At 41.0% G+C, this 23,120-nt stretch overlaps 1 protein-coding gene across 3 annotated transcripts; it reads left to right on the top strand.

Annotated features, from left to right (window-relative positions):
* The first annotated feature begins 169 nt into the window (after positions 1-169).
* On the top strand, positions 170-21,469 carry LOC116086009 (cell cycle control protein 50C). 3 transcript variants are annotated; one of them, XM_031364145.1, is made up of 8 exons: positions 170-287; positions 1,937-2,135; positions 5,510-5,620; positions 6,767-6,868; positions 7,744-7,831; positions 8,266-8,406; positions 16,838-17,047; positions 21,068-21,469. In XM_031364145.1, the coding sequence occupies exons 2-8, from the start codon at positions 1,944-1,946 to the stop codon at positions 21,250-21,252; spliced, it is 1,029 nt and encodes a 342-aa protein (XP_031220005.1). In that variant the 5' UTR covers positions 170-287; positions 1,937-1,943; the 3' UTR covers positions 21,253-21,469. The 3 variants fall into 3 exon arrangements, with proteins under 3 accessions (XP_031220005.1, XP_031220004.1, XP_031220006.1); XM_031364144.1 differs by having other exon boundaries at positions 1,919-2,135; XM_031364146.1 differs by having other exon boundaries at positions 171-287; positions 2,071-2,135.
* The last annotated feature ends 1,651 nt before the right edge of the window (positions 21,470-23,120 follow it).

The following is a 23,120-nucleotide window of genomic DNA, read 5'->3' as shown; positions in this document are numbered from 1 at the left end:
GGTGGGAACCAGAGAGTTGGTGAGGCACTAGTCTGTGTGGTTGTCTACGATAAGAGTAACATTTAAATCAATGGATTTAATTAAAGCAGATTGCCCTTTATGATGTGAGTGGCATTCATCCCTTCCTTTAAAGACCTGAGCAGAAAGGCTGCCCCCTCCTTTTCTCTCAATAACAGAATTCTAACTGAAAAACTGTCTCTTGCTAAGGTTATACCAGTCTCTTGGTCTTCAGAACTCAACTGAAACACTGGCTGGAGTGTGCACCTTGGGACGTAGCCTCTACACTCGTGTGAGACCATTCCTTATAATGTACATTTATATAGAGAGAGATTTGATTTCTTGGAGAGTCAGGATTAACACACTGCCTGTGAAACCTTGTAGTTTGCCACCTTGTTTTATAAGAAGGCTAAGAAATGCTGTTCTTAATGGTTCCTTACAGAGATAACTCTCTTACTGAGCATTAACTGTTCCAACTTTGGAGCAGGGACTTAAGTCACAAACGTGCTTGATGCCTTGTGAGACAGTTTTACACTTGTAATCCAATCTCGGGTCTGTTGCTGCCCTTTAAACTCAAGCCCTTTACCAGGCTCATTTAACAAAACAGCTAGTAGATGTTGATCACAAGTGTTCCCTGACATCTCACACAGTGGGCAGCAGCAGCCTGGCTGTCAGCCCTTGCAGGTCAAAAAGTATACTGGAACTCTTCCATGAGTAATTTGCTTTTGTTTTGCTTGTTTTGCAAGCATAAAGTTTGATTCTGAATTGGGAACCTACTGTATGTATTTGCATTCTCTTGATATTCTTTTAAATCTGGTATATTTGTCATTGCCTTCTTACACACACACACACACACACACACCATAGCTTCTCTGCCTACTTTATAAAATTCTTAGTGTGTATCCTCTGGCATTTTTTAAATGAATAATTATAGATTGTTTACAGCCAAGGCAGAAAACCCTCAAAGCAGAGCTAAGGCTGTACGGCAAGGCTGAATATCTGATAATACCTCATTGACCTCTAACAAGTAGATGTAAGAGAGCTTAAGGGAGACTTTTTCTTTCAAGATTTTTATTCTTATTTTATGTGTATGAATATTTTGCCTGAATAAATGTCTGTGTACCATGTGCATGTAGTGCCCAAAGGAGGCCAGAACATCAGATCCCCTGGGACTAGAATTACAGACAGCTGTGAACCACCCTTACGGGTGCTGGGAATCAAACCTGGGTCCTCAGGAAAAGCAGCCAGTGCTCTTAAACACTAAGCCATCTCCCCAGCTGCAAAACAAGATGTTGCAATCTACATGTTCTGCCTGGGTCTTTCTTATGTATGAAAAAAAAAAGGAAACAGACAAAACAAAACAAAAAAAGTAAGAAAGCTGTTGAAGTTATTAAGTACATGCACATATATTCTCCAAATCCCTGTTTGTTTTTCTTTCTGAATCATCACAAATGGCAGAGCTAGCTGTAATTTCAGAGTGTTTCCCCAATTTAGCTCATATTCCTGTTAGACTATAGCCATATTTAGGGTAAAGTGGATAGCCCTAACTGATTGTAATAATCACCAAAGATTTGTGCGAGTTTCTAAAGATAAATTTGGGAAGGCTTTGCCCTGACGTCCTCAACAACTCTCTGAAACAAGCCATGACAACTGCTCCCAAGCGTGAGCAGGTGTTGGTTTTTATAGACCTTGAGGAGGAGAACACTTATAGGCATGGAATTTTAGCATGGAAGGCTTTCTGAGCCTAAATAAAATACAACCAGCAGTTCCTGGAGAGAGCTGTGCTTCCTGTACGTAACAGATCTGCTTAGAGAACAAGATCAGAAAGCAACAGCGAATTCACAACTCCAAGTAATACTTCATGTACCATTAGCATTATGTGATATTACTGTAAGTATGAATGTTCTAAATATCCCAAAAGTATATGAGTTACCCACAGGACCAAAATGGAGACGATGCCCCAGTATGACCTGTCCAGACTGCCAGAAAACACAGCGCTGAAGCAGCAAACGTTGCCCACCCAGCAGCTAAATTTATCTGCCTCCGTGGTCCTCTCTATCTTTTTCACCACAGGAGGATTCTGCCTCTTTATGGGCATCATCCTTCTATTGTCTGCAAAGAGCACCAAGGAAATTGAGGTTTGTCCTGTGTTATATTTTTAATTTCCAAAGGTTTTCAGTTTGGAACTACAAATGGGAACGATTGCTTTAAGAGCATAGCCCCTCAACAGGAGACTAGATATGACTGGATCCGCCCAACTTTGGGCTGGCAGGAATGCAGATAAGAAGAGCCCACGATGGTGACTTCACTCATTCCTACTGTCATCACATTGGTCATCTCTGGCCACACTTATGTACGAGAGCCTGGCCAGGTCAGGTGACCTTCAAGACGTGAACAAGCAGCAAACAGGTGAAAGAAGAGAGGCAGGTTCAAAAGAAAGCATGCCAGACCTCGGCAGTCCTATACAGATTACGGTATAGGACACAGAGCGCAAAATCAGAGCACAGAGCCAGCCAAAAATAAAGATCTTGGGTTCTTAAAAGCATGTGCATTTTTAAAAATGTTATTCTTGTAAAATTAACATGTCATGGTTGTAGTTTACTGGGCACAGTGATTTTTTTTTTCAGTACATATGTAAGAGCAAATCAAGGGAATTATGATTTTGCTCTCCTTGGCACTTCTTTGTGACTACATGCTAGCTCCTCTCTCCTAGATACTCATGAACTATGTAGGAAGTTACTGTGAGCCATAGACATAATGCTGTGCTGTGCAGCACAGGGATTGTTCTTTCTGTGTCCAGTTTGCATCCTCCAGCTACATTCCTCCTCCCACTGTCCTTCCTGGCCTCCAGCTAATGAACTATTCTGCCTGCAGATGAACCATTTAAGATTTGATATATATATATATATATATATATATATATATATATATATATGAGACCATGCAATATTTGTGGTCCTAATATTCTCTGTATCCATTCATCTTACTGCAAATGACAAGATTTTGTCTTTATGACCAAATAATGTTCCATTTATTCATCTGTCCGTGGACCATGAGATTAATTCCATAATATTATGAATAGGACAACAAAAATATGGATATCTCTTTGATATGCTAATTTCATTTTCTTCAGCTATATACTTGGTGAGATCTTATGATAGACCCACCCTTTGAAGAGTCCCCACACGGTTTTCCATAGTGGCTATACTAATTTACATCCCCACGGTGGTATATAAGTATCTCATTTTCATCCAACTGTGGTAGCACAAACCCTTAATTCTGGAACTTGGGAGGCAGAGGCAGTTGGTTTTCTGTGAGTTCAAGGACAGCTGTTCTACATGGGGAGTTCCAGTCTAATCCATACAGCTTGCCTATGCTGAAAAGGATGAGTGATTATCAAAGCAATGTGTTTGCAAGCAAGATTGATTTTCATTTTAAAAACAGCTAATTTTATTTCCTTCTCCATCACTTTTTTTTCCCATATCTTTCTTCCTCTGGAAGGAAGACTTGGCCTCTGTGCAGGGGTGGGGAGGAGGGCGGGGGAAATCTTAACGAAGAAGCAGTCATTGCTGAATTTTGTTACCTTGTGCATGAGACAATGACCCCATCCATCACTGGCTATTGACTAAGTTCAGTCTTCAAATAACTCTTAACAAAATGCTTTCATCTCATGCCATTATAGAGTATTTTCCACTAAGTCTGTTTGATAGTTTATGTGTTTCAGACAGGGTTGCCTCTAATACCTTATTAGAGAACCAGCCATGTCCAGAGGGTAAATCTCCATTTGCACATAGAAGCTGTGTTGTTGTTTTTTTAATTTCACCAAGTGGTAAGATAAACTGAACACCCTAAGCCGGGGTATAGTCGAAAAGAGTTCAAAGTTGGCCTTCCCTTTTCATATTTAGCCCTGAAGCACAAGGAATCACTCTTTACAAGTCACTTTAAGGACAAAAGACACCCTCTTCTCAAATTCTATAATAGCAGATTTCAGTCTTTGCTGTGTTTTTTAATCTATAGATTTACAAGTTCAGCTGAATGCTGAATTGCAGATACTGTCATTACATTCACAGTATATGAGGAATATGCATTCCTAACCTATGTTCTTAGAGGTAGAAGGCAACAGAGATACCATCTAATCAAAACTTGTACGATCATGAAACATTTCTTCTGTTTCCATAACTTAAAATGGGATCTATGAGATAAAGTGCACTCCCATGTGACATCACTTGTAGACAAGCTGTCACCTGAAACATAGTGGTGATCAAAATGTGAACACTGGAGGTCAAATATAATACTCCAATACAAAGAGGATTTGGGCCACACTGGAGCCTCAGGTCCCTTGGCTCGGTTCAGTGTGCTCTCTGTGCTGGCTCGTGACTGGCATACTATGCTGCTCCTTAATGCTCTTTATAAATTAAAGTACAGTCTACAACCAGAAAGGCATAAATATTATCAAAGTAATCATTCAAGCCATGCTGCATGTATAAAGAATAGTGGCTTAAAGCCCCGTAGCACATTACACTTCACTTTCAGCTTCAACTCCTTCAGGGGCTTTGCACAATTCAATATTTCTTCTCTTTCCCGTTAATTTTCTCTTCAAAAGAATCCTTCATCCTATTGGCACCTTACCAAAGAGAAAGCCACACTCTTGCTCCTCTGAGCTTCCAAGCTCCCAGAATCCTCTCATTACTCTTCAGCATAGGCAGGGAATAAGAATCCGCCTCAGGGCTGGGGAGTGTGCAGCCCCTGGGCCCTTTTCTCTGAGCCTCTCTCTCCCCTAACCCCACTCTCTTCCTGCTGCATCCTCAGAACTGACTGCTGGCTGTTTTGACAGGGCACACACAGGATTCACCCCAACTTGGGACACGTGACTCTTTTTAAAAGAATTCATTCATTACACAGTTTTTCAGAGAACTTAACTTTTAAAAAGCAGAACACACCAACTTCTCAGGCTGAGAACTATTCCACACACATCAATAATATAGTTTGGAAATATTTGCTATCCCGTTTGGTCACTTTTAGTAACTTCCTTCAGAGGACGTGTAAAATAATTAATATGAATATTTTCCATACAATAAAATGGAAAAATAGAGAATGAATTCCCTGTGAAGGTGATTAGACTCGGGCTGTGGGGAGTTTTCACAAACCCTTGACTAATACCTTCCTAGTAGCTGCTCCTATGACTAAGAAGGACAGCCATGACATGCCAGCAGATCACATAAGCGTGCCACAGCCACAGGGAGTTCCCGGCCAGTGAAAAATGCCTTCAGGCGACCAAATGAGAGACAGTGAGAAGGCTTCCTCCCAAGTAACCCAGAAAAACTCGCCCTGGCAGCAGGCTGACCTCTAGCCCTGTCACAGGCTCCATCTCAAAAATGACCAAAATAAAATAAAAATAAAAATAAATAAAATTAATAAAATAAAAAATAAATGGGGGAGGCTCAGGCATTGAACATTAAGATGTGGACTCATGTAACCTTTAAGTAAACTATTGTTTTTTGCTGCCTGACAGATAAATTACACAAACACGTGTGCAAATTGTGCTAAGCTACGGGAAGATAGTTCTAATTTTGACAAAGCATGCAACTGTTCTATTCCCTTTTACCTTCCGGAGAAAATGGAGGTGAGTTCAATCAACTTCATGCTCGTGTACTTCCTCATAGCTCTCCATGGTGGGTTTGCATTTTCCATCAAATCCTTTCCAAAACCTGAAAAATACAAGAAATAGAGAGATAGAAAGGGTGAGTCTGCCACTCCCGCATCCCACTATGTCATGGTATAAATATACTGCAGGACAACATAGTCTCCAGTAACATCTTAATACACAGCCTGTTCTTCATGAACAAGGTCATTAGCCTTTGACTGCTGTCCCACTAAGAGCATTAGCAAATGATGGATGAGTAGCAGCTCCTTCTTAGTCAAGCCATACATACACCCCACTCTTACTGGGAAAATCCCTGGGATGCTGTTGGACTTTGATGTCTCAAATCACATCAGCCACACAAGCCTCCAGCTTCCTAATGTCACGATCCTTTAATACCGTTTCTCATGTTGTGGTGACCCCCCCCCCAACATAAAATCATAAAATCATTTCCTTTGCTACTTCATAACAGTAATCTTGCAACTGTTATGAATCATAACATAAATATCTGAGTTTTCTCATGGTCTTAGGCGACCCCTGTGAAAGGATTGACCCTTGAAGGGGTCAGTGAGCCACAGGTTGAAAACCCCTTCTGTACCTGGAGTTACTATACCAAAGAGGCTGCTGGGAAAGCCTATACCAGTGCTGCCGATGTTCCAACTGTTTTAGATTGGCCAGAGACCCCAAAAAGAAACTTGTGTTTCACCAGGGAAAAATATCTAGATATTGACATCTTGTGAATAGCATTTTTAAAACTTCAGAATATGCTGTCCAAAGCATTTTTCTTGGTGCTACCAAAAAGAGATGATATTTTTAAACCTGAAGTTAGTATTTTGAAAAGACGCAGCCTAAAGCTGGGCATAGTGGTGCATGCCTTTAAGCCCAGCACTCCAGAGGTAGAGGCAGGCAGAGCTCTATAAATTCAAGACCAGCCTGGTCCCACATCAGCCAGGGCTACACAGAGAGACCCTGTTTGTTTGTTTGTTTTATGTTTCTACTTTCTAAAGTGAAGTTTTCAGTTCCCATCAGTGTTTTGTGTACTGTTGTCCATTTTAATGGGGGGGGTTGATGATGTTTAATAATATTACAGTTAATTCATAATATTTGCTTCTTTTTTCTTCTCTGCAGGGTAATGTCTATATGTACTACAAATTGTATGGTTTCTATCAGAATCTCTATCGATATATTTTATCAAGAAGCAATAGCCAGTTGGTGGGTAAGGATATTTGGGTAAGGCTCAGTTCCATTTGGTGTAATATTCTCTTCTTTTGTTTTAAGCCAGGTGGTTATTTCTTTCTAAAAGACAGGTGTGGGGTGGGCCTTGGAATCTAGGTTTTTAAAGATAAAAATGTTTGCTTCATTCTTACTTAAGGTGAAGGGGCTGGGCATTTTAGGTAAATATTACCAGGAGAGCGAGCACTGTCCCTCTTTAAACCAGGTAGTGTGGGTGCTAGGCAACTGAGTAATTATCCTTTCATGAATTTTGAAAGACCTTGGTCTATTTGGCTCCCTTGCTAATCATGTTTGTCTGTCCCTTCTATCACTGAAGCCCTTGATTTATCCTACTTAAAGGAGATTTTTTTCCAAATGAAAGCCTTTGTTTAACTGGATTTCTTTGTGGACCTAGGATTATAAGTTTTCATTGTCAGCAGTTCACGTTTGTTAGTGAGACTCTTCTCCTGACAGTCTGTGGAAGTGAGAACCTAAATGTGTTTAGCAAAGCACTTCCCAGTGAACTAATCTAGCTCTGGAACCTGACCCAAGGGGTCCTCTGAGTATGCTATACACTAACAGGAAGCTTTCAGAAACTGTTTCCATATAGACCCGATGTGATACTCCGCATGGCAAGGTAAAAATACTTCCTGCAAGTACTTTTGACATGCTCTGTATTGTTAACAAAGAAACAACATATCTAGACACTCAGGAGCACACATATCTCCAGAGAATGAGCAAACATGTTGTGATCTGAGTGAGCCAGAAAGCTTGAGGAACGCAGAGAGTAGTCCATCCACTAATGAGGGTTGATGCACCTTGCCAGTAACCTCTCTCTCAATAGTCTGAGTTTGCCAAAAGCACTTCTAATTGATATGTCATCTTGCGTACAGGATACTACAAGCTGCTCTCCGTTCCAAGTGTCCTACAATGGCACTCCCATCATTCCTTGCGGTGCAATTGCCAACAGCATATTCAACGGTAGGTGACTTTTTCCTACCTCGTTCATAACTATGCAACCCCATCCACATCCGGGATGTTACCCAGCAGCAGAGTGGCTGCTTTTATTTGCTTACTTAGTGCCAAATGTTTTATCCAGGATAAGCCAGAACATTGATGTCTGGCGTTTCATTTGTAAATAACTTCTCCCTTGCCAGCACTCTGAAAGAATAATCAGGGAACATGAGTTAAATGGAGCCAAAGAATAGTTTCCAATAATTGGCCCAGTGTTGGTAAAGGAAAAAATGATCTCACGAATCAGCATCTATGGCATGTAGGCGTGTTAAGTGTCTGGAAAAAAAAAAAAAAGAAAAGAAAACACCCTAATTTGTTTTTCATCTGGGTCTGGGTCTGCATTTTGAAAGGGGGCAAAATGGCTACCTAACATGTCCACCGTGATTTTAAATTTATTTCAGATACCATAACTCTTTCATACAACCTGAATTCGACTACACAGATAGAAGTCCCAATGCTAAAGAGTGGGCTTACATGGTGGACAGATAAGTATGTCAAATTTCGGAATCCAAGATCCAGTAACTTTACTAGTACATTTGCAGGTACGATCCAGAAAGATATCCCACCCCCACCCCATTCCTACCCCCACCTGTCTCTTTCTGTGTGTCTCTCTCTCCCCCTCCCTCCTTCTCCTTCCTTCCCTCCCTCTCTCTTGCTCTCTCTGTCTCTCTGTCTCTGTCTCTCTCTCTGTCTGACTCTCTCTCTCTCTCTCTCTCTCTCTCTCTCTCTCTCTCTCTCTCTCTCTGTGTGTGTGTGTGTGTGTGTTTTCATGACACAGGGTATCACTGCATAGCTGTCCTGAACTCATTGTATAGACCAGGCTACCCAGCTCCCATATGTCTTTATAATTGGTACACGAGTAGGGTATGCCCTGAGGTGGATGCTGCTGCTGCTGCTGCTTCTTCCTCCTCCTCCTCTTCTTTTTCTCCTCCTCCTCCCTTTTAATTTCTTTGGTTCCTGTTGTTCTAACTTTCCCCATCTTGGGCACCACCACTGTCTCCCTATTAACTGTTAAGAAAAAGTAAATGATTTAAAAAGTTTGTGTTTAAGCTGTAATTTATTATGCAACTGGATACATTGTTTTTGGTCTGATGCTTTGTTTGTTTTTTTTCAAGACAGGGTTTCTCTGTGTAGCATTTGCTCTCCTGGAACTCACTGTGTAGGCCAAGCTGGCCTCGAACTCAGAGATCCTCCTGCCTCTGCCTTCAGAGACCTTGGATTAAAGGCGTGCACCACCATGCCTATCTTCAACTGGACACACGGTTTAGAATTTTTTAAAAAAAACTTTTTTTCTTATTTGAAATTTTCATTTATTGATTAATAAATTGATACAGTATTGATGGACCCATAAAATAACTCGAGTTACTCAAATCTACTTTAAAAGTTTTAAATCTGCTGGGCAGTGGTGGCACATGCCTTTAATCCCAGCACTTGGGAGGCTGAGGCTGGCAGATTTCTGAGTTCGAGGCCAGCCTGGTCTACAGAATGAGTTCCAAGACAGCCAGGGATACACAGAGAAACCCTGTCTCAAAAAAAAAAAAAAAAAAAAAAAAAAAAAAAAAACCAACAAAAAAAAGTTTTAAATCTACTTTTAAAAATGCTGGTTTTCTGGACTTCTTACCAGAAGATCCTGGCCAGATGTCATACAGACCCTACAAAAATACAAATGCCAGCCCAGGCTACTATACCCAGCAAAACTCTCAATCACCATAGATGGAGAAAACAAGATATTCCATGACAAAACAAAATTTACACAATATCTTTCCACAAATCCAGCCCTACAAAGCATAATAGATGGAAAACATCAACATAAGGAGCAAAACTACACCCCAGAAGAAGTAAGAAAGTAATCTTTCTACAAATTCACACAAACCTAATTCTACCTCTTACAACAAAAGCAACAGGAAGTGACAATTACTTTTTATTAATATCTCAATATGAAAATTAATATTACCAACATATCCTAATTGATTGAAATCCAATAATATGAGGAATTGTAAATTTGTTGATTGTCATCCAATGATCTCTCTAATTTGGAAATTGGAGAAATAGATCCAATATTGTACAATCTATACACACTTTCAGCTGTTTGTTTGTGACAATGTCTGGCTGTGTACAACATAAGGGTCTTGAAATCTTGCTTCTCCTATCTCAGCCTCTCTATTAGTAGTATTGTTTATTTCATGTTTTTACACTATACTATGGTTTTCAGAACAGCTTATATATTTCAAAAGTATTTATATACCCAAAAGAAACATAGACGATTAACTAGGGAGGTCGCTTGTAAGAGAACAACAAAGAGTGAGACTGAATGCTTTGCTTGACATTTGTAACTCTTGCATCAAGTTTGAAGAAGAGGACCTTATAAGTTACTCTTTCTCTGAGATGAAAGCTTTTCCAAATTATCACAGCTAATGAACCGAATTCTTACCCTCACCTAATGTCTGCACCACCCTCCAAGCAGAACCATTGTTCATTGAAACAGTTGTTGAATGACTTTATGGATAGACCATCCTAATACATAAACCATTTCTTAAACGAATGTAGCCTGATCTCTGTGGGCTGAGAATAAAGTCACTCACTCAAGTCAAATAGCTTTGACCACAGTAGGAAGTCTGTATCCAAAATTCGTGCTTACATTCATTTCTTTGTGCAGCAAAACTGTCAACTCTCAGCTTAGCTACAATGGAGGTAAAATCCTTTGGTGATGTGAGGGTCATTGAAGTACAGCCTTATTACAATGAACTCCAATGTCTAAAAATTGTTCTTATTTTGGGTTTGTACCACAGTAAAAGCCAAGATTTTAAATTCTACTAAATACAAAACAAACAAACAAAAAGACTTTATATATTTATGTTCATTTAAGAAAATACTAGTCGTGATGTATTATTTTGAAATTTGTAGTTAATATGTTTGGAGTTATTTAAAATTTATATTGAGAAAAATGTATTTTCACTATTGCTGTAGACGAGCATCTACATAAGACTGTTAAATTGATTGTTGTTTTATATCAAACAACTTTTATAATACTTATTTTATTGTTATAATATTTTATAAATTTTAAGGAATATGACAAAAAAGATACTGTAGGTATTGAAGGGGGGTCTCTGGGAGGAGCTGGGGTACAAAAGGGAAACAAGAATTTGATTTAATTTCTATTTACTTAAAATATGTTTTTAAATGTTAACAAATTCAGATAAATTGAAATCATGTAACTTTTCTCATCACAATACAATAAAAGTTTTAAAAAAAAGTATGTAATATCTCAGGCTAGCAAAGGAACTTTTACTCTTCCAAGTTACCTAATTTAAAACTGTAAAGAAATAATAGTAAAAATTTGCCTAAATACTCCTTTTATATAACAGAAAGCTGGGGGAAAAGAAATGAGCGGTTGGTTCAACGTTCCTCATCATCTAGGTTTGCTCATTTAAAGTGAAGTATCCTACAGAAATTAAGATTTTAATAAAAAGGGCTTGCTGCACTAAACAGTATAGCACTCTAAAAAAAAAATGCTGGTTTTCCAAAAATTTAAATATATAAATGAATATATTAAACATCTTTTAAAATATTTTTTGTTATTATCAAAATATTTGAAGATAATACATCAAATAATTGTTTGAATATCTACTCACATGCTAAATTGATTCCTTGGCCATAAGGGTTATAGCCTTATTATTTTAATTATTTCAAAAAATTGTCTGCAGCTTTAAAAGATGAATTCTGTAGGTAATCAATTCAAAATTGTCATCACCTTTTAATGAGCTTTTTCTTTTGATTCTGAGTAAATACTGTCTCCATGCTCAGAGCCAATTTTTTTAAATGTAGGAAAATGTCAATTGTCTGTCATTGTAGTGAAGTATGTTAGCATTTGTTTTATTAAAGATTTATTTATTTTATTTATATGAGTACACTGCAGCTGTCTTCAGACACTCCAGAAGAGGGCATCAGATCCCATTACAGATGGTTGTGAGTCACCATGTGGTTGCTGGGAATTGAACTCAGGATTTCTGGAAGAGCAGGCAGTGCTCTTAACCACTGAGCCATCTCTCCAGCCCCATATGTTAGCATTTTAATCCAAATATTTTCATGGGCATGTTTTATATCATAGGGGTTTTTTTTCCTATTTTTGAATTTCTCATTAAGTTTAGATGCTAGCATATCAATCCTGAACTTTCTCAATATCACTTTATTCTGGCACAGAAATGTTTTAATCAAAAGTACCAATAGTCTTTATAGAAACCAAAATAATCTAAGCCATCACTAAAAAGTTTAAAAACTGGATCTTATTTTGAACTATCATTATGTAGCATGCTCAATTATTTCTTTGCTGTCTGTCACATGAGTAAACTTTAATGTTTCCTCGTTTGGAAGTTTAGTTTTCAATAAGTATTGTTTATAAAGTCTTCACAAGATATCCTCCTGACATTACCCATTTTGCATACTTTAAGAAAAGATTTTCAATTATCTTGTACAAAACACAACTGGAAGTTAAAGGGCTTATTAGAAAAGAAAAAAGTCGGGGATCATTGCGGGACACATGAGTTGTTACTGGGTGGAAGCCCTCCTTAAGTTTTCAGGCCTTCTGAACACCCTGTTTAATGAATGATATCCATGCTGAAGTATGTAGTGTCTTATAGCATTAACGTGATTTATGTATGTGCCATACCTGTTTAAGAACATTTCCTCTCTGTTGTGTTCCTATTTACTGAGGGAATTAGCTTCACTCTGGGGTTCTGCTCCACCAAATTTGCCCTTCTTCTATTACTACAAAAGCAAACCATTTAAACTTTTTGCTCAAGTTCTCAACTGAGTTTACAGTAACATCTATAATAAATGCCAGATTGTTATCTTCATGATAGACTTTCTGAGAGCTTTGCTTTGATTTTATGAGAAATTAAACCCAGGGGTTTGTTATTGCCCGAGTTTTCCTGTCTGAAGACATTCACATAAAACTGGCTTTGTTTAACAGTTCACAGTTCATTCTGTGCTAATGAAGGCAACACATTAAGACCATTTCTTTGGCTATGAAAAACATCTTAAGTAAAAACTGGGGGACTAGAGAGAGAGCTCAGTGGGTAATGTGCCTGCTGCACAAGCCTGAGGACCAGGGTTCACATCCCAGCTACCCACATAAAAGCTAGGTGTGGCAGTGCCTACTTGTGACCATAGTGCTGGAGACAGGAAAGAGGAGGAAACAGGTGGGTCTCTGGAGCCCCTAGCCAGACAGTTGTTTGTTTTTTGTTTTGTTTTGTTTTTTTAAAGATTTATTTATTTATTATATGTAAGTACATTGTAACTGTCTTCAGATACCCCAGAAGAGGGCATCAGATATCATTACAGATGGTTGTGAGCCACCATGTGGTTGCTGGGATTTGAACTCAGAACCTCCGGAAGAGCAGTCAGTGCTCTTAACCACTGAGCCATCTCTCCAGCCCGACAGTTTTTTTTTTTAATTGGATATTTTCTTTATTTACATTTCAAATGTTTTCCCCTTTCCAGGGCTCTCCTTCAGGAACCCCCTCCCACTCCCCCTGCCTCTATGAGGGTGCTCCCACCTTACCCACCCACTCCCGTCTTGGCATTTCCCTACACTCGGGCATTGAACCCCCTCAGGCCCAAGGGCTGCTCCTCCCACTGATGTCCAACAAGACCATCCTCTGCCACATACACGGCCAAAGCCATGGGTCCGTCTATGTGTACTCTTTGGTTGGTGGTCCAGTTCCCGGGAGCTCTGCTAGCCAGACGGTTTAGCCAATTGGTGTACTCTATGTTCAGGAGAGACCCTGCCTCAAACGACAAGGTGGAGGACAACCAGCGTTGGTTATGAGCATCTGCATGCTCGTATACATATACACGCTTGTGCACATATGCACAGGTACACCACACACACACACACACACAGTGGAAAGGTGTATAGCCATCCCAGGTCTAAGGAATCTGGAAAAGGAGGACCACAAACTTTGGGCCAATCTGAGACATACAGTGAGTCTTTGTCTCAAAAGCTATGCAAACAACAAAACATAAGTAAAGATAAAAGTGAATCCATTTCTTTCTTATTTTCTGGGACCAAGGTCTCACAGTTTCACTCTGACTGGCCTTGCACTCACAGAGATCCTCCTACCCCTGACTGATGTGTACTAAGCGCAAAGGTATGTGTCACCGCACACCCAGCTCCACTTGATCCTCATGAAGGCATGGACCTTCTGTAGGAATTAAAGCCATTGTTGGGACACAGTCCTCACTCACAGACTTTTCATAAGTTCAGATGTTCTCCTCATTTACATCTTCTATTTTCACATGGTCGGTAACATCACTGTTACCACCATGTGGGATGACATCAGCCAGACCATGTCATCCTCCTCAACCTGAAGAAAATGCACTTATTTTATATCAATCAAACACTCCAGCTGTTACATCCTCCCAGGTAAAAGGGTTTCTTAGCAAATAAAAGTCTGATACCAAGTAACACCTGGCAGTCTGTTTAGAGCATATAGTAAAGTGGCTGTTGGGAGCGCATATACATCAGCAGGACCACTCAGCATCTATTTCCTACATAGACAACAGGGACACAGAACTGGACCTATAATTGCCTGGACTCCAAGCCCTTAACACCAACCCCTCTGAGTTACACAGCCTGGCGGCTTCACAAACTGCCCAGTGGCTGGCTGGAGTGCTAGGCAGCTGGCAGGGGTCACAGGGATAACTCACATTGTGTTTAGACTAATATGTCTCTGCTTATCAATCCCAAGTTCAGGGAGTCACCCCATTCACTGCACACGTACATCTTACCACCTTCCAAGCCAGTCCATGTCCAGAGGCTGAAAGAATGAAGCTACATGCATATAGACTGCTTGGAATAAATTCTAAATGGCATGTGCTCATGCACCCCAGCCATCAACTGGGGCTGTCCAGTGCTGACTACCACATCTCATTTCTGCATCTAACTTCAATCACTAGTTCTTCAAGGAATGGGACAGCATTTTGTTTTTTAGTATTACCACAATATCTTCAGGCCTGTAATGTAGAGTCTTTGGCTTTCTCTTATTGCTTGCTGTCCCTTCTTCCTGACTCGGAGTTATCACATTATACTCTGTGTCTGTATACAGCTGTCTGTAAGTTTCCTCAAAGATCTTATGCAATTTTTTTAATAATCCTTGAACTTTGATACATAGTAAACAGTCAAAATTGTTACTGGATGGCTGGATGATGGATAGAAAAAAACAAGGGACCCAAATTAAGTTGGAAAAGAAGAAAGCTGATGTCACAGACCAGACCGTGCCTCTGACACGATCCAGACACATGGGACGTGGTGGGATTAGGTGATAGAGAAGCTTTGGAACCAACATTTCTTTGATTTATCTTGCATATACTTTCACGCTCTTTAGACACACCGGAGGAGGACATCGGAACCTGCATTTCTAACAAAGCTGCACCCGGCACCAGTTATCCCTGGCATACACTCTCTTGGGTCATGGGTTCAAAACAAACTAGAAAGTAGCTGGGGACTGTACACATATGGAGTGCCAAGCACTTTTTTTTTTTTTTTTTTTTTTTTTTTTTTTTTTTTTTGGTTTTTTAAGACAGGGTTTCTCTGTGTAGCCCTAGCTGTCCTGGAACTCACTCTGTAGACCAGGCTGGCCTCGAACTCAGAAATCCACTTGTCTATGCCTTCCAAGTACTGGGATTAAAGATGTGTGCCACTACTGCCCAGCAACATATTTTTTAACTAGAGACAATGACTGATATCTTGAGAAGGGCCAAAATGAGAGAGGGTGCAAAATAGATGTTTGCAGAGGAGGATTCTCTAGCTCAGGATTATTTTCAAAGAAAATATGTGTGGCTAAAAACATATTCCAGCAGATGAATGCACTCCACCACACTTAATGTGGCTTTTATAAATACCTTTTATAAAAAATTTTTATAAAAACAAAAGACTTATAAAATGCACTTATAAAAATTATAAGTTCATGTCGGGGGGAAGGGGGTTCTGTGAGAAGCAAACAGTTCCAGTTGAGACAGTGGTGTTTTAGTTCTGAGATTTTATTGTTGTTGTTATCTTTGAGACAAGGTATCATTATGTAGTCTTGGCTGAGTGAGAACTCACAGAGTTACCTGTCTCTATCTCCCAAAAACTGGGATTAAAAGCATGTGACACTACACCAATCTAAGAGGTTTCATATTTATTTTTTGAGTCTCCTGTAGGTAGAGGAGCTCGTTTTATAGTAGCAAAAGAGTTCCTCTTACAATTTGCTATTGTTGGTTAGCTATCCGACATTCAGCATGGACTCTATCAACTTTGGCAGAGTGACTAACCCTCTCTGGTCCCTTCGTCAAGCATTAATTGAATACCTGTTGTGTTCCAGACACTGGGGAGTAAATGCTAGTGAATGGACGAGGGTGCCTCTGTTCTCAAGAGTGCTCTATAGAGAGGAGACAACCATGCTCTCTGTAGAAAACAGATTTGTGAGAGTTGGGGCGAAGTCAACAGACGTGTCTAGATATGTGATTCCAGTGCTGACCACTTCTTTCTTTCTTTCTTTTTTCTTCCTTCCTTCCTTTCTTTCCTTCTACATCTATCTATCATGGAGTGAGCATGGATGTGTATACGGTCCGGGAATGAGCATGCTGCATGCATCTGGGAGAAGTCAGAGGCTGGTTCTCTTCTCCCACTGTGTGGGTTTCAGGGGTTGAACTCAGGTCTGCAGTCTTGACAGAGCTCACGCTGACCATTGAGCTATCCATCAGGCCCTGATATCAACTCTCATTAGCCCTACAAAATTATCTTATACTCTTCCTTAGAATACTTAAAACCAATACAATTAATGATTGCATGTTAAACTTGTATGCACTCTCATTTTTTAAAGTCAAATTTCTGTATCTCTTTCATCGGGAATGCAGTTGTTTCTCCTCAGGAAAACTGAAGGTCGAACTGACTCATTTCTTGTCATATTCCTCATTCCCCGCCCGCCACAGGAAGCACAAAGCCTCCGCACTGGGCCAAACCTATCTACGAACTGGATCTAGATGACCCAGGAAACAATGGCTTTGTCAATGAGGACTTAATCGTGTGGATGCGGACAGCTGCCTTTCCCACTTTCAAAAAACTGTACCGCCGACTCAACTGCGTGCACTCGTTCGCCGAAGGCTTACCTGCTGGTAACTACAGTTTGAGCATCTCCTACAGTATCCTCCTCCTGTGCCACATCTCTTCCTCTGAGTGAAGGCAAAACCTGGCTCCTGGTTGTAGAATTCTTTTATTATGTGTGTGTCCTCCAGGTAGAGAATGTGGGGCACTGAGAAATAGAGAGCTTATCTGGTACGAATGCACACAGAAGGAAAGCACTGCCCCTTCCATGCAGGGAGGGGCTGGGGGGGCTTGGTACTGAGATATCAGGGGAAAATGAGCAAATTTTGATAGATTACACTATTTTTTGGAACCCCCACCACCACCACCAAGAAAAAGAGACCCAAAGAAGTGATGACTGAGTGCATTCACATACTAGTTTTAAAAGGAGTTATCAATTATGGAAGAACACCTGAGGGTTGGTGTGACCAAATTTGTTTGTGCACATTCATGATGGTAACAGTACTTCTTCCTTCCTTCTTTATTTGTTCCTTCTCTCCTTCCTTCTTGCCTTCCTTCCCTCCCTTTTTTCTTTTCTCTCTCTCTCTCTCTCTCTCTCTCTCTCTCTCTCTCTCTCTCTCTCTCTCTCTCTTTTGTGACAGGGTCTCACTGATGTAGCCCTGGCTATCCTAGATCTCCCTCTGTAGATCAGGCTGGCCCTAACCTCTTGCCTCTATCTCCCAAGTGCTGAGATTAAAGGTGGTGATCCCTACACCTAACTGAAAGTATGTCTTCACCTATCTGAGGGCATTTATTATCTCCCTCTACGTATTCAGGAATGGAAGGTCACTGTGCCCTCCTTGCCCTTAATGACTTTCAAGTACCTTCAGCCAAAACAGTGTGCAGAAGTGGCATATGTGGGCTCCTCTGTTTCTTCCACTATCAAATAGCATCATGTAACTGTGTCCAGATTATACACTTAATAATATATATATATATATATATATATATATATATATATATCCTTTAGGTGTTTTTTTAAAGGACCAGCAGCCAGTAGCACTGTCAGGTATGGATAGAGGAATATTTTGTCCCCAAGATGGTTGAGCCTAGGCATCTAAAGCATTGGGGTAAGGCACTCATATAGAGTGGAGTGAGGTGGGAGAGTCAAGAAAGGGAAGGGAAGGGGTGATAAGAGTACATTGGGAGGGTAGACTGGAATAGCAGAAACTGACAGAGACTATAGAACTTTCAGAGACGAAAGTGTGATAGAGCAAAGGGAGCCCATCTCCCCCACCTGCCACCCCAGGTGGTGTGACGCTGCTGTGCTGGTCCAAACCTACCTATGAACTCGATACAGAAGAGCCAGCCAAGGACGGCTTGCTCAGTGAGGACTTCCCTGTGTGGATACAGACAGCTGACTCAGTCCATGCCAGGAATGCTGTGAGCTGTGCGCTGCACATGTGTATCTTCCTCTCTTAGGTTCAGAGCCAGCCAGTGAGAGTTGATGTCTTCGTAACAAACATATGGGCCAACTTAGGAGACATATGTTCGAATAACAGATTGTGATTTTTTCCTCTAAATTTAAAAATACAAATGTGACTTTTGATTTAAAAAAAAAAACGAAGAAGATTTAACTATAAAGTGTAACTCAGTCTTAATCTTTAAAAAGTTATAAATTTACACATAATTTATACTAACCGAGGTCTTCAGAGCTCATTTCCCCGAAGCAGGTGGATTTCTTAGACAGGCTTTCATCCAGCTTTGAAACAGCCACCCGATTAAGCACCCACACCTCTTACAGCATGCCAGGGTTACTACTGGTCCGTATTGTTCGAGAGGACACCCAGCAGGCCAGAGCTGCTCCACACTGAACTGTCCGTCCACTTCTGCACTCTCTCTAGCTCCCAGTGAGGTTTGATGTGAAATTTTTCTTCTTCTTTTTTTTTTTTCTCTTTCCCCAGGACTAAGCAAATGCTCTTCCCCTGAGTCCTGAGATGGAAAATGCACTGTGAAATGTCTTCTCTGTCCTAGATTTCTTCTCTCTCCTAGAGCAGGTCTGTAGAACCCTCCAGTGGAAAAGCAGAGGTGCTCCTCTGTGAGGTTCCTGCTGACTGACGACCCTGTCTTATCAACCTTTGCTTTCTAGTGCAGTAGTTGCTTTAAAACGGGGAGAGAATGTTGCCTGGTGAGTGTCTCTCCAGTTGAATCCCATAGACCTTGTGTCTATTGCAACAGTTAAGTATAGGAGAGGCGGCAGAGGAAACAGCAGCACAGACAGAGCAATGCTGCCCTCACCCTTTGCTGTAATGAGTCTGGGAGGGGAATGAGGAAAGGAAGCCATGCCCTAGAAGGGATACACTGTTTCTATTCTCCTGTCCCTAAGTCTCCTCTGTAACTTTGCTAACAGCCACACTTGCCCGCTGATCTCTAGATTGTCCATGCACAGCCTCACTGCTGAGTGTCGGTCCTCTGCTTGCACTACCCCTGTGTGATGGCCAGGCTAGAGAAGTAAGCCTGGCCTGCAGCACTCCCTCCTACTGAAGGGAAAAAGGATGGTCTGTAGGTGAAGATAGGACTCGCCCTTTCAAATGAATTGGAAGAGAACACAGGTAAGGAAGGCAGCACCCGAGGACCAAGGACCAAGTGATAATGAAGAATTCCAGTTTCAGAGAGAGACAGAGACAGAGACAGAGAGACAGACAGAGAGACAGAGACAGACAGAGAGACAGAGACAGAGAGACAGACAGAGACAGAAACAGAGACAGAGAGAGACAGAAACAGAGACAGAGACAAACAGAGAGACAGAGACAGAAACAGAGAGACAGAGACAGAAACAGACAGACAAACAGAGAGACAAACAGAGAGAGAGAGAGACATACAGAGAGACAGACAGAGACAGAGAGACAGACAGAGAGACAGAGAGAGACAGAGACAGACAGAGAGACAGAGACAGAGAGACAGAGAGAGACAGAGACAGACAGAGAGACAGAGACAGAGAGACAGACAGAGACAGAGACAGAGAGACAGACAGAGAGACAGAGACAGACAGAGAGACAGAGACAGACAGAGAGACAGAGACAGAAACAGAGACAGAAACAGAGACAGAAACAGAGACAGAGAGAGACAGAAACAGAGACAGAGACAAACAGAGAGACAGAGACAGAAACAGACAGACAAACAGAGACAGAGAGAGAGAGAGACATACAGAGAGACAGAGACAGAAACAGAGACAGACAGAGACAGAAACAGAGACAGAGAGACAGAGAGACAGACAGAGACAGAGAAAGACAGAAACAGAGAGACAGAGAGACAGAGAGAGAGAAACTTGTTCCTAACATGTTTCCTTGTGTCTTTAAATAGTTCATTGCCAAGAGATTGGAAGCCCTTTAAGGGCTTTGCTGGGAAATGCCTCTGTCCTCCATGTTGCTATGAGGAGGCTTTGTTTGTTTATTAGTTTCATTTACAAAAGGCAGCAGATGTTTAAAACCCTCAGGCCACAAGCATCATGACGATGACATCATTAAAATGCTGCATAGCAAACCCACTTCAAACACTTTCTCACGGGCAACAGGGACACTGACTTTTCAAACCCATGACAAGTACCCCACTTTCAGATTTAGAGTTCTCACCAAAAATGTTTCTCTGTTCCTCCTGATGCTTTGTTTATTGTTCTTACTCCTCAGAAAGAATTTTCCCTGTTGAAGGGATTCAAGCCTTAGCCAATTAAGGAAGTTGGCCTTTTCCGAGTGTTTTGACTCAGGAATCAAACCTCAGGTTTGCTGTGAACGAATGCTGTCTATATCCTTAGTGCTACCTTGGACTCCTCAGAGGGAGTTAGATTATCTGTTCACTAGCTAGCTATCACCAAGTCATTCAGATCTATTTGTGTCGGCATCTTCTTTCTACACTATAGCTATGTTGAGGAGAACCTTGTTTTGACTAATTTTATTCTAGCCAAGACAGAGTTTTATTTGACTGTGTGGAAACACATGAAACAGAATAATCACCTGGGTTTTTGTTTTTTTTTTTTTTTGGTCTGTGAATGAAATCAATTTTATATAACATAATCTAGTGTGTTTGCATATGCCACCATACAGATGATAAATCTTAGCTGGGTCCTTAACAGAGTTTCTTAGATTTTCCAGTAACCATGTTCCAAGGAGAAAAGTCCGTTGTTCTTTCCACTCTGACCTGGTTCGGGGGAGGAGGACTGTTCTTGGGGCTGACTTACACAGTGACGGGGGCATTGACGCTGGTGGCCTCTGTTGTCATCCTGACAATTCACTTGACGCTGAAAAGGAATACACTGAGTTTCCTGTAGAGGTGGAGTCCAGATTTAAAGAGAAGAAAAGCAGAAGGCAGCAGCAGATGATGGAGTGATAGAACCAAAGATCTCTGGCAAAGCTTGAAGTGTTTCTGAGCCATCTCAAGGAGGGGTGCTGGACTGGTGAAATGCAACATAATCCTAACTACATGGATAAATGACGAGGTTCCTGGAGTGGGGTGAAGAGGAGGAAGAGAAGCAAAACGTATATATGATATATATATATATATATATATATATATATATATATATATATACACAGTAAGATGTTCTTGGAATAAAGATGGAATGTTTTTGAACTCTAGACCAAGTGTTGAGAATCTGCTTGAAGTCCTTGTACCTCAGAGTGGGTGAGTTCCCTAGGGGTCTGCTCTTAAGGCAAGAGCAAGCAAGCCAAAACTGAGTCCTCTTAGCTATCCAATCAGGCTCAGTTTGGTGGCTGGATGAAGTTATAGACTTCCAAAGCCCAGCTGTTGAACTGAGCAACAGATCTGAGTCACCAACAAGATTTTTCTGTTTAGACCAATCAGTGCTTAGCCATGTCCCGAGTATCCAAAATAAAACACACCAAAAAGCAAGCTTCTTTAATGTTACCCTAGATAAAAGCTTTAGGAGTGAGACCTCTGCCATCATGGCTCACGTGTACACTCCCAAGGAAGGGCCTGTCCCAGTCTGCATTGCCCCACTGCCATAGTGTCCCATGTGGCTAAAGTAAAGGAATCGATTTACAAACTGGCCAAGAAGGCCTGATTCCCTCCTAAATGGGTGTTTTCCTTAGGAACTCTCATGCTGTGGCAAAGGTCTGTTTTGTGACTGGTAATAAAATCTTGAGAATCCTTACATCCAAAGGCCTTGCCCCTGATCTCCCTGAGGATCTCTGCCATTTCCTCTCCGAAAGCATCTTGAGAAGAATGGAGACAATAAGAATGCTAAATGGCACCTGATTCTGATAGAGAGCAGAATTCACCGATTGGTCACTACAGGACTAAAGCAGGTACTCCCTCCCATCCAGTTTGAAATGTGAGTTGTCCACAGCCTCTGCTCTAGTGACATAAACTCTCTATTGTACACAACAAAATAATTTTGAGCAAAAAAATAAGTAAGCATTAAGAGTGTGCTGAGCCTGTTGAGGACACAAAGCAATCCTAGGACTTGTACTAAAACGACATTATCTGTAATACAAATGATGGCTGGCTCCAAACTCACTGTCAGTCCAGGCTGGCCTTGAACTCATAATCCTCCTGCTTTCAGTATCCCTTGTGCTAAGATTATTAAGCATGTGCCACCACACTAGTTACATTAGTTATTCACCCCCTTGCTATGACAGAACACCTGACAAGAAGCAATTTAGAAAATGGTCCTGATGGTGCACCATCTTTAATCCCAGCAGTCAGGAGGCAGAGTCAAGTGGATCACTGTGAGTTTGAGGCCAGCCTGGTCTACATAGTTAGTTCTAGGGCAGCCAGACTTAAAAAGAAGGGAAGAAAAAAAGATGAAGCAGCAGCAGCAGCTTTTAAGGGAAGGGGAGGGTTTATTTTGGTTTATAGTGCCATCATGGCAGGGAAGGCGTCACTGTAGGAGCAGGAGGCAGCTGGCACATCACATCAGAGAGAAAGATGAATGCTGGTATCAACTGGCTTTCGCCATTAGTGCAGTCTGGGACTCCAACCCCTGGAATGGTGTTTCCCACATTTATTTGGGGTCCTACATCTCAATTTGAAGTAGATAATCCCTTACAGCTATTCCCAGAAGTTTGTCTCTTAAGCAAGTCTAAGCCCCACGATGTTACCTGTCCGTATTAACCATGACACCAGGCTTAACATGGACTTCTTACTACTTGAATTCTACCCATAAATATAAAAGAT

The sequence above is a fragment of the Mastomys coucha genome, unplaced genomic scaffold, assembly GCF_008632895.1.
Source record: "Mastomys coucha isolate ucsf_1 unplaced genomic scaffold, UCSF_Mcou_1 pScaffold12, whole genome shotgun sequence".
In the NCBI taxonomy this organism is placed as follows: Eukaryota; Metazoa; Chordata; class Mammalia; order Rodentia; family Muridae; genus Mastomys; species Mastomys coucha.
Note: the sequence above shows the minus strand (reverse complement) of the source record. Positions and strands in the feature narration are given on the sequence as shown.

Excerpts from the sequence above, each read along its gene's own strand:
- LOC116086009 (XM_031364145.1), top strand. The coding sequence starts at position 1,944 with ATGGAGACGATGCCCCAGTATGACCTGTCCAGACTGCCAGAAAACACA. Across the intron at positions 2,136-5,509 it reads AGAGCACCAAGGAAATTGAG|ATAAATTACACAAACACGTG; the intron begins GTTTGTCCTGTG and ends GCTGCCTGACAG. Across the intron at positions 8,407-16,837 it reads CTTTACTAGTACATTTGCAG|GAAGCACAAAGCCTCCGCAC; the intron begins GTACGATCCAGA and ends CGCCCGCCACAG.